Source organism: Lithobates pipiens, unplaced genomic scaffold (assembly GCF_037356315.1).
Source record: "Lithobates pipiens isolate NorthernLeopardFrog02 unplaced genomic scaffold, aLitPip1_a1.2 Scaffold_10, whole genome shotgun sequence".
Taxonomy (NCBI): Eukaryota; Metazoa; Chordata; class Amphibia; order Anura; family Ranidae; genus Lithobates; species Lithobates pipiens.
This window is the reverse complement of record NW_027507686.1, coordinates 112,016,561-112,028,587: the sequence shown is the minus strand read 5'-3', so window position 1 is coordinate 112,028,587 and position 12,027 is coordinate 112,016,561. Positions and strand designations below refer to the sequence as shown.

Below are 12,027 nucleotides of genomic sequence, written 5' to 3'. Positions count from 1 at the left end.
GTGCACGTGCGCCATGCACGCTGCTTCCCGGAGATACACAAGCAGCGCTGGCTAGTGATGGATCACAGCCGGTAAAGCTGCTCCACCACTCGCCGCCGCCACTTCAATACCCCCATCGGGAAATGGCTGTGTCCCCAGGGACACACCGGATCCCCGATCACCGCTCTATGGGCCCCCGGGGGCCCACAGTAGCGGCGGAAAGCCGAAGACGTCATATGACGTGTACCCGAGATGGGAGATCCCATCTGTGGATGTCATTTGACTACAGCTTGGTATTGAAGTGTTTAAAAAGACCTTGTAATTATATGAAAATAATAAGCAATGACCACTGGCGCTTTTTTTAACTCCGTTTTTTTTATACACATTTTGGCACATTATTTAAATGTGTATTTTGGCCCTTTTTTATTGCTAATTTTGGCATTATTTACATGCAGTTTGCTGTTATTTTAACATGTCGTATTTTTTAAATGTGCATCTGGCCAGGGTTTTTTTTTTTATTGTGCATTTTGGCTCTTTTTAAAACACACATTTTGGCCCATTAGGCCGGGTTTACACTGGTGCGACACAACACTCGTCCTACTTTGGATCCAACTTTGCCCTACGACTTGAAGTCAGAGAAACGTGTCCGACTTCAATGAACGGGGATCCGACTTGGATCCCCGCCAATACCAGGCACTGTGTTTGGTATAATTCTTGAGGGGGAACTCCACGCCAAATTTTAAATAAAAAAAAACGGTATGGGTTCCCCCTCCAGGAGCATACCAGGCCCTTCGGTCTGATATGGATTTTAAGGATTAAGGATTTTAAGAACCTCCTATGCCGAAAAAATGGCATAGGGGGTTAGCATAGACCATTATTCGAGCACGCAGCCTGGCTGGTCAGGAAAGGAGGTGGGGACGAGCAAGCGCCCCCCCCCTCTTGAACCATACCAGGCCGCATGCCCTCTACATGTAGGGTGGCTCCTTTGGGCTAGGGGGGCGCACTGCTGCCCCCCACCCCAAAGCACCTTGTCCCCAAGTTGATGAGGACAAGGGCCTCTTCCCAACAACCCTGGCCGTTGGTTGTCGGGGTCTGCGGGCGGGGGGCTTATCAGAATCTGGGAGCCCCTTTAATAAGGGGGCCTCCAGATCCTGGCTCCCGAACCTATGTGAATGAGTATCGTACATCATACCCCTACCCATTCACTTGGGGGGAAAGAAAAGTGTCAATAAAAAAACACACTAGAAAAGTTTTTAAAGGAATTTATTAGGCAGCTCCGGGGGTCTCTTCCGACTTCTCCACTCTCTGGCCTCTTCTCCCAGTTTCTGGCTCTTCTCCCGCTCTCTGTTGTCTTCTGCCGGGCTCCTCCGATATCTTCTGCCCTTTTGCCGCTCTTTTGCTAGCGTTGGCCTGGTCTTCTCCATCGTCTTCTTCCCTCCGGTCTTCTTCTCCATCATCTTCTTCCCTCCGGTCTTCTTCCGATGTGGACAGGACGCTCTCTCCTGATGTAATGCCTTGTGCGTAGTGCTCAACGACTTATATAGGTATTGGGCGTGGTCACCAAGTGATGTCATTTGGTGACCACACCCCTTATGACACCACCACCCATCATGCCCCGGGCAGTGACATCATACGGGGCGGGGTCACCAGATGACATTGCCTGGTGACTACGCCCCATGCCTATATAAGTCGTGGCGCATCGCACACGCGGCATTACATCGGTAGAGAGCATCGTGTCAAAATTGGAAGAAGACCAGAGGGAAGAAGATGATGGAGAAGACTTGGCTAACGCTAGCAAAAGAGTGGGCAAAAAAAGCAGAAGATAGCAGAAGAGCCCAGCAGAAGACACCAGAGAGCGGAAGAAGAACTGGAGACCGGGAGAAGAGGCCCGGAGAGAGCGGAGAAGTCAGAAGAGACCCCCGGGGCTGCCTAATAAATTGCTTTAAAAACCTGTCTAGTGTGTTTTTTTATTGACACTTTTTTTCCCTCAGGTGAATGGGTAGGGGGTATGATGTATCCCATAATCATTCACATAGGGTGCAGGGCCGGGATCTGACGCCCCCTTATTAAAGGGGGCTCCCAGATTACGATGAGCCCCCCTCCCACAGACCCCGACAACCAACGGTCAGGGTTGTTGAGAAGAGGCCCTTATCCTCATCAACATGGGGACAAGATGCTTTGGGGTGTGCCCATGCCCCAAAGCACCCATCCCCCATGTTGAGGGCATGCGGCCTGGTACAGTTCAGGAGGGAGGGGGTGCTCGCTCGCCCCCACCCCCTTTCCTGACCAGCCGGGCTGCATACTCTGGTAAGGGTCTGGTATGGATTTTGGGGGGACCCCTACACCTTTTTTTGGTGTAGAGGGTTCCCCTTAAAATACATATCAGACTGAAGGGCCTGGTATGCTCTTGGAGGGGGAACCCATGCCATTTTTCTATTTGAAATTTGGCTTTGAGTTCCCCCTCAAGATCATCAGAGCACAAGTCGCATACCGACTTTGATCCAACTTCAGTGATATTCAATGGGCTGAAGTAGGATCAAAGTTGGACTAAAGTAGTACAGGGAGTATTTTCAAAGTCAGACCGACTTGTGTCGGACCAGTTAAGATGGCTCCCATAGGGGAACATTGATTTTCACATGCGACATGAGCTCCCAATGTCGGAGCGTTTGTCGCACCAGTGTAAACCCGGCCTTAGCGCACATTTTGGCACAGGTTATTTTAACACGCATTTTGGTGTGGTTTGTAACACACACTTCGGCACTTCTTTTAGAATGTAGTTTGACACTTTTTTTAACATGCATTTTGATTTGCTTTTTATGCATATTTTGGCAAACAGTACTTTTGCTAGCCACTTTTGGGATGCCATTAACATTTAATGGCATTGCAAGCATACCATGCATTTTGCACGTGTTTCCGGAATACATACCAAAACGCAGGTAAAAAATTAGCCACAATACATGTTATAAAGGCACCAAAATGCACATAAAATGTGCTAAAATGCATTTTAAAAACCAACCAAAAAAGTAGCAAACAGTGCATCAAAAACGGTACCAAACTGCGCACAAAAAAGGCCCAAATAGCCAAATTGAAAATTTTTTGCGCATGGAGCCTTGTGCAATTTTTAAAAGCACATTGCGTATTTTGACAGAATTTTACAGCAATTTGGAATCATGGCAATATGTGTGTGTGTATATATGTGTGTTTTATATATATTTATATATATTAACCACTTGCCGCCCGCCCTATTACAAATTGACGGCGGCAAAGTGGTTTCATAATCCTAACCGGACGTCATATGACGTGATTAGGATTATGAGCCGCTGTGCGCCCCCGGGGGCGCGCATCGCGGCGATCGTTGTTGCGGGGTGTCAGTCTGACACCCGGCAACTACGATCTCGGTAAAGAGTCTCCGACGGAGACTCTTTACCATGTGATCAGCCGTGTCCAATCACGGCTGATCACAGTGTAAATGGGAAGAGCCGGTGATCGGCTTTCCCTCACTCGCGTCTGTCAGACGCGAGTAGAGGAGAGCCGATCGGCTGCTCCTCTGACAGGGGGGGTCTGTGCTGATCGATTATCAGCACAGCCCCCCCCCCCCGAGGATGCCCACACTGGACCACCAGGGACACCACTAGACCACCAGGGAAAAGGTAATAAAAATCCATAATCCTCCCTAGACCACCAGGGTGCCAGTCAGCACAATGGGTGCCAATCAGTGCCCATAATGGATGCCAATCAGTGGCCACAATGGGCATCACTGATTGGCATGCATTATTGTTTGGCACTGATTGGCATCCATTACTATAACACCGATGCTGCCTATGAGTGCCCACCTGTGCCGCCTATGAGTGCCCACCTGTGCCGCCTGAGTGCCCACCTGTGCCGCCTATCCATGCCCACCTGTGCCGCCTATCCATGCCCACCTGTGCCGCCTATCTATGCCCACCTGTGCCGCCTATCTATGCCCACCTGTGCTGCCTATCCATGCCCACCTGTGCCGCCTATCCATGCCCATCCATGCCGCCCATCCGTGCCGCCCATCCGTGCCAGCTATCAGTGCCAATTTGTGCCACCTATCAGTGTCCGTCCGTGCCGCCCATCCGTGTCGCCCATCCGTGTCGCCAATCCGTGTCGCCCATCAGTGCCGCCTATCAGTGCCACTTCATTGGTGCCACATTAGTGCCCATCAGTGCCACCTTATCAGTGCCCATCAGTGTAGCCCCATCAGTGCCCATCAGTGAAGGAGAAAACGTACTTATTTACAAAGTTTTGAAACTGAAACAAAAAAAAACATTTTTTTTTTCAAAATTTTCGGTATTTTTTTATTTGTAGCGCAAAAAATAAAAACCGTAGAGGTGATCAAATACCACCAAAAGAAAGCTCTATTTGTGGGAAAAAAATGATAAAAATTTCATTTGGGTACAGTGTAGCATGACCGCGCAATTGTCATTCAAAGTGCGACAGTGCTGAAAGCTCAAAATTGGTCTGGGCAGGAAGGTGTTTAAGTGCCCTGTATTGAAGTGGTTAAACACATATATACACACATAAACATATATAGTTATTATCTATATCAATCTTTATGCTTGCTATTGCTGATATGAGGAAGAAAGAAGCCTCCTTCCTCACATTGCATCACAAGCAGTGAGACATTGTCTCGATGCGCGGCTACAGAGATGGGGAAATGTCTCACTGCCTGTGATTAGTGCTGTGCAGTGCCGACTTCCTGGCGGGGTGTTTACGAACACGCCTGAGCTCATCCTTATATATATATATATATATATATATATTTTTTTTTTTTTTTTGTGTGTGTGTGCGCGTGCGCGTGTGCGTGTGTACATATACGCGCACACACACATATATAAAAAAAAATTCACATGCAGCTCTGCGATTTTTTGATTTAGCTAATAAGCAGTGTTATAGTTAATATATATATATATATATATATATATATATATATATATATAATATTGAAGTTATTTGAAGTACTATTAATTTATTTATTTATTACAGGTACTTTTATAGTGCTGAAAATTTAGTGCCTTACATATTGGTCATTACAACATATACTGTACATCAATCTCTGCCCGCAAGGAGCTTACAATCCCTACCTCATATGCATACATACACATCCTAGGGCCAGGGCAGCATCTTTGTTGGGATTCGTTTAATTTAAATTTGAGCTAGGGGACCTTTATCTTTCATTTATATGTATTCTTTATTTAGTAAAGGACTTCATGATGGACTATAACATTTGCATTTACAGCTGATTTCCCATTTCTTGCAATCCATGCTTAAAAAAATTCTTGGTGTGTTAGTAAATGGGGGCATGTTTGGACTAATCTATTTAAATCTCTCTTAACCATTTGTTAACCTCTGTAAATGTTCCATTAATTGTTAACTTCTAACCTTTCACCTTTCAGATTCTAATTCCTCTAATGTTGTTTTATTAAAACTCTATAAAGGGAACCCAGATAGTGAAAGACTGGCACTTGCCCGTCAGCGCATCCCCTACCGCCTGGGTCGTGTTGTAGACGAGTGGCTGCTAGACAAAGGTAATTTCTATGGGGACTGGGAAGTTAGCTTAAAATGGCAAAGTGAGAAGGTGAAGAGAATTCTTAAAAGTAACACTCACTACTTATAACAGTCACTTAATTTTGTTTATGATTGTCCCATTTTACTCCAGTTTTTATTTGTTCAGCTATTTGAATTACAGATGATTCTAGCATACATAATTTATAGTATGTAGAAAAGGATTTCTAAAGGTAGCTTTGAGTTCATATTTAAGAACTTAAATTATTTTGTTATAAACAAGATTCCATGTTCTAGGGTTTATATGTTGCACTCCTAAAACTTTGCACTCTTTCATAATTTTTGATAAAAATATTAAATACAAATTGCAAATCCACTACAAAAAAATTACCACTAAAAGACAAACAAGTTTAAGGCAAAGAATTGATGAGTTGCCCCCTATATCCTTCAATAAAACACTAGGCGCTATTGAAAATGCTTTTTTTTTTGCATTGTTCAACAAGAAAAAGACAACAAATCTTATTTTCTTCAGTGTTTCCACTGGTAAAATATTTGTTATGTCTTGTAAGATGTTAAAATATATTAAAGGTATTAGATTATTTAGCATTCCTATAAGAAAAACTCATGAATTGGGATTGTTTTTCTAGGACAGGTAAACATGAGATGTGTTGCCTTAGGTTACATATTCAGCAGATATACTGTAGTTGTTCTACTATCACCCCAATACAATTATTTTAGCCTATTGATTTAAATCATTTCATATTGTATCTGATTAACAAGATATTTTTTGAGGAATATAACTTTCACTGTAAATATATAAAAACCTTGATATTAATCTAGTGGAGCTGCCAGCACTAACCACACTTCCTACACATGTGAAATGAACAAAAATAAAACAAAATAAGTGCAGCGCTAAATAAAATCTAAGAATATCCTTAGCGGGCTATAAGGTGCATTAATGTAAACAATTCTAAATACATAAAAGTGCAACATGCAGATTTTACAAAGTGTCAATAAATAAATCAAACAATATAATTTATAATAACGTGCAATGTGAAAACTTTTCATATAATGTCCTTATAGAAATCAAACAATAGTGAGACTATCGTGCCAGTCTATTATATAATTTGTAAATGAATCGATCTATCCTCAATCATCCACCAATTTGTGTGTTTCTCATAATACTTGTACTCCCTCCACCAATTGTGCCCTCACCTTATAGGCTTTTTAACCACTTCAGCCCCAAAAGATTTTACTCCCTTCCTTACCAGAGCACTTTTTACAATTTGGCACTGCGTTGCTTTAACTGACAATTGCGCGTCCATGCAATGCTGTACCCAAACAAATTTGTGTTCCTTTTACCCCACAAATAAAGCTTTCTTTTGGTGGTATTTGATCACCTCTGCAGTTTTTATCTTTTGGGCTATAAACAAAAAAAGAGCCACAAGTTTGAAAAAAATAAAAAAAACTATATTTTTTGCTATAATAAATATCCCCCATTTAAAAAAAAAATTTCTTCATCAGTTTAGGTCAATATGTATTCTTGTACATATTTGTGGTTAAAAAAAAAAAAAAATCGGAATAAGCGTATATAGATTGGTTTCCGCAAAAGTTATGGAGTCTACAAACTATGGGAAAGATTTATGGCATTTGTTTTTTTCACTATTAAAAACTAGATCTGACACTTTTGACACATTTTTTTGGACCATTGACAATTATACAACGATCAGTACTATAAAAAGGCACTGATTACTGTGTAAATGTCACTGGCAGGGAAGGGGTCACCCAAGAGAGACATTCTACCGCACTATATCTGTGTGAGCCAGTCGAAAACTGGTTAAATATGCCTTTTGAAATGATTGATCCTCTGGAACACTCCTTGTAATATTCCTTGGCCTCATGAGCTGCCCGTGAGCTCCACTCACAACGATCACTTTAGGTATTGAGCCTCCTTACTGCTGCCCATGAACTCAAATCACATCGACCAAATGCAAAGCAATCAGATCTTGCAATAGTGCTTTATTTTTTTTAAATATTTTATTCAAAAAAGTCATAACCAATATAAACTTTTATCCGGCTCTGCAGCCCTTGTCGTCAGTGCTCCCTCCGTCTTTTATACTCTGAGTAGTCCTTCCTGGTTCAACATTCATCCGCCACTCAGGTCTGTTTTGTCACACCTCGTGACTTCCTCAGGGAGATGAAGTCACGAGGCATGCTGAAACTAGTAGGAGGGACCTGAGAGGCTGATGAATGTGGAACCAGGAAGGACTGCTCAGAGTGTAACAGACGGAGGGAACACTGAAGGCTGGGCCTGCAGAGCCGATTGAAAAGTGATACGTTCGTCCTAACTCCACTGGTAAAAAATTAAATACACAGGCCTACTAAAGTTTTTTAAAATGTGAGTGCATATTGGTTATGACTTTTTTGAGTGAAATATTTTAAAACGATAAAGCACTATTGCAAGATCTGATTGCTTTGCATGTGGTCGATGTGATTGGAGTTCCCAGGCAGCAGTAAGGAGGCTCAATATCTAATGTGATCATTGTGACTGGAATTCACGGGCAGCTTATAAGGAGAAGGAATATTACAAGGAGGATTCCAGAGGTTTAACCATTTCAAAAGGCATATTTAAAAAGCTTATACTGTGAGGGCACAATTGGTGGAGGGAGCACAAGGATTATGAGCAACACACAAATTGGTGGATGATTGAGGAGAGGTCGATTCATTTACAAATCATATAATGGACTGGTATGATATTTTCACTATTGTTTGATTTATATAAGGATATCATATGAAAAATTTGCACATTACACTTTGTCCATAAATAAATCAAACAATATAATTTATAATATTTTGTAAAAGCTGCATATTGGACTTTTATGTATTTAGAGTTGTTTACATTAATGCACCTTATATCCCTCTAGGGATATTCTTAAATTTTATTTAGTGCTGCACTTATTTTGTTTTATAACTTTCACTGTGTTTAGGGCATTCATACTTTATATTTTTACAGGATTTACAGTATTTGCAGTGCTTTACAATATAAAAGGAGATAATACAGTTACAATACAATTCAAGACCAGATGTTTGGGGGGGGGGGGGGGGCTGCTTGTGGAAGCTGACAATTTGAAATGGAAAGGCAAGTAATTCAAATGGGAATAACTGTGTGGGAATGAAAAGGAAAAATCAAGGCAATTTGGGGTAGAGCATTCGGTGGGATGGGAAAGGCTCCGTAGAAGTCCTAGAGGCAAAAATGTGAGGACGCTAGAGAGCATGAATAGCATGAGAGAGCAAAGAGAATGGTTTGGGTGATATTTTGAGACATGGTTTGTGATGTAGCTGGTGGCAGAGTTGCGGATGGTTAATAAAACATTGTTTTTTTTGTTGCATGTTTATGAATGACCACATATTTGAATGAAGAAAGTAGAATACTGTAGATTCATATATAAATTGAAAACATTGCTTAAGAAAAAAACCTTTACCTTGGACTCAACAAAATACCAGGTTGGCCTAATAATGAGCCCTGTAAGGAATCTATGTTTATCTTTCTCAAGCTCATGCACTACAGTAATCTACCACTGTAGACCTGAAAATGTATTTGCAAGTTTCAAAAGTCAAAACGTGATCAAGGCTATTTGTTCTTCCTGTCATGCATACTTAAGGATATTCAAACCTGTTGATTTGAGGCTCCATTAATGAGTGCAAGATTGTGAGAAGCTAGAAAACTGTCATATTTTCCCCCATAGACTACGAGGAAGTGAGGAAATTAAGTAACTCATGCTGTCAAGTGATTTAGGTAATTTGCCTAGCCCAAGAAAATACAGGTTTGCCATAAAGAGCAAAGGTTAGAGAAACGTGTTATTACCATTACAAGAAAAATAACTGGATCCTAAAAGGAGCTTAGATCGGGGAACATTATAGCCGATTATATTCAGGCTTCTCTCCCTGCCCAGTATACTGCCAATTGTTCCATTCATTTTACTGGATCTATCGAAATCTTAATGGTATCAAGGTAAGCTGATGATTGAAGAAAACAAAGGATTACTAAAACTTAGTATTGTAGTTCCCAAGTGCATAATAAGAAATCACAGGGCCCCATAGAAAAAAGTGCATAGTGTGATCTCTATTTGCACCCCCCTAAGGTTGGTGGTCAGAGGTTGGCACAGATTAATGTACCCCTTTTTTGACAGCCCTTAACATTGGTGGTCAGAGATGGACAGCCTCTAATTAATCTCTCTAAGGCTGTGGCCATGCATTATGCAATTTTCTTTCCTACAACCATGGTTGAAGGAAATAAACTTGCTTGAATCCCTCCTGCTGCACTGTTGTATATATGGTGTATTCCCACCATCAGAATACAATGATCACTGCTGCCAGCTATAGTCAACAATAGTAATCAAACAAAAAAACAAAACGACCTGACATGCTGATTCTACTGCAATTGATCAAAAAATTGACTTTGGTATGACCAGCCTGCCTGTAGATGGTTTGAAATTTGTCCCAGTTCCTGCTAAACCGGACACATTTTGATCAGTCTTTGGCTGACTTTAGGCTCCAGTGAATGAAATTAAGACCACTGCAATGGACTTTTTGTGTAAAGCACACCCCACAATAAATGTTTCACAGGGTTGAATTTATCTTTAAAGTGAATTTAAAATACTAATTAGTATTTGTAAAATAATATGGTACACATGACAATACATTTAAAATCAGTCTTTGCAAAAAATTCCCAAGCAGTGCTGGTACACAGCAGAGTGCAGCTGTATATGTACAAGTATGTACAAGTACTCAAAAGGAGTGTGGAAAAATCCCCACGCAAGGTTAAAGCAAGAGCTCTGATATAAAAAAAAGGGGCAGGTCTTCAATTGCTCTCTTTCTCAGAGATCTCCTGCAGTAGGCATTGAATGGAATACATTGTTATGTATACCTTGTACAAGTATGCATTTGCATTGTATTTTTACCGTGATGAAAAATACAACTTTTTAAACTCACTGATTGTGCAGTATGCTTATCTAATTACTATACTAGATAGTTTCAGACAGCTGTATACACTTTCAGTAAATGCAAGCACCCTTTGTAAATATAATTGGAATATTCAAGGGTATTTACTTCTTATACGTTTCCTAACAAGTTGTAGCCAGACAGTCTAAAATGATGACTGCATTCCACACCTGCAGGGATGGTTACTCAAAGATTGACTTTTGTTGAAGAAATTGGGTGGAAAATCGGCTGAATAGTGACTGCATCCAAACAGCCAGCATGTGAGATTTATTCATCTGTAGTGTTTAGTATTTATAGAGGAAATAATTGATATGTCTCATTCAGTCTCAAACTGAATGAGAGAAATTCAATTGTGTACAGCTAGCTTAAGCTGAAGTGGTTGGAACGGTGCTTCTCAACCACTGAGATAGCAATAAGAGTGATCTTTCAATGAGGGTGAATTGGATGAATATTGTAAGTGAGCAAATGTATACACTGAATGTGTTCCCCTGGCCTGCAATTCACATAGCAACTGCAGGGGCTGTAATTACTTTGGTTATGCCCTTGGTAAGACCAGGTTCCTGGGCATATTTCAGAATCTCTTTTCCCTGTCTGTGTACTAAATCATGCCCATGTGTTGTTTTCTTTTATCTAAAAGGATGGTCTAACCAGAGACATTTAAAAAGCTGTCAAGGCAACAAAGTGCTTGGTGTATTTAGTGTATAACAAGGAATAATTTAATAGTAGAGATCACAAGGTTGGTCCCTTGGGTCTTGCTTTCCATTGAGATTGTAGAAGTGTATTAACCACTTGCTTACTGGGCACTTAAACACCCTTCCTGCCCAGACCAATTTGCAGCTTTCGGTGCTCTCACACTTTGAATGACAATTACTCAGTCATGCAACACTGTACCCAAATTAATTTTTTGTCCTTTTTTTCCCACAAATAGAGCTTTCTTTTGGTGGTATTTGATCACCTCTGGGGTTTTTATTTTTTGTGAAAAAAGACCGAAAATTTCGAAAAAAAACCGCATATTTCTTTGTTTCTGTAACAGAATTATGCAAATTATTAATTTTTCTTCATAAATTTTGGCCACAATTTATACTGCTACATATCTTTGGTAAAAATAACCCAAATTAGTGGATATTATTTGGTCTTTGTGAAAGTTAGAGAGTCTACAAGCTGTGGTGCGAATCGCACAAAATTGATCACATCTGATGTACTGGTGGCCTATCTCGCTTCTTGTGACCCGAACAAGCCAGGAAAGTACAAATACCCCCCAAATGACCCCTTTTTGGAAAGTAGACATTCCAAGGTATTTAGTAAGAGGCATGGTGAGCTTTTTGATGTTGTCATTTTTTTCCCCACAATTCTTTGCAAAATTAAGATTTTTCATTTTTTTTTTTTTTTTCAAAAAAATTGTCATTGTAATAGGTTATTTCTCTCACATGGCATGTGTATACCACAAATGACACCCCCAAAAAATTCTGCTACTCCTCCTGAGTATTACAATACCACATGTGTGGAACTTTTTCACAG

General features: G+C 40.8%; 1 protein-coding gene across 31 annotated transcripts in view; it reads left to right on the top strand.

The window, feature by feature from the left end:
- LOC143934091 (neurexin-2-like) overlaps window positions 1-12,027 on the top strand; it is a 3,463,823-nt gene that overhangs the window by 2,984,590 nt on the left and 467,206 nt on the right. For 11 of the 31 annotated variants that reach the window (XM_077457617.1, XM_077457568.1, XM_077457600.1 and 8 more), the window contains one exon: window positions 5,442-5,531. The exons of 11 other annotated variants lie outside the window; for them this stretch is intronic. In XM_077457617.1, coding sequence (XP_077313743.1) covers window positions 5,442-5,531 — 90 coding nt within the window. Of the gene's footprint in view, window positions 1-5,399; window positions 5,532-12,027 lie in introns of all 31 variants that reach the window. 9 more of the 31 variants (XM_077457482.1, XM_077457436.1, XM_077457452.1 and 6 more) reach the window with 1 other exon arrangement.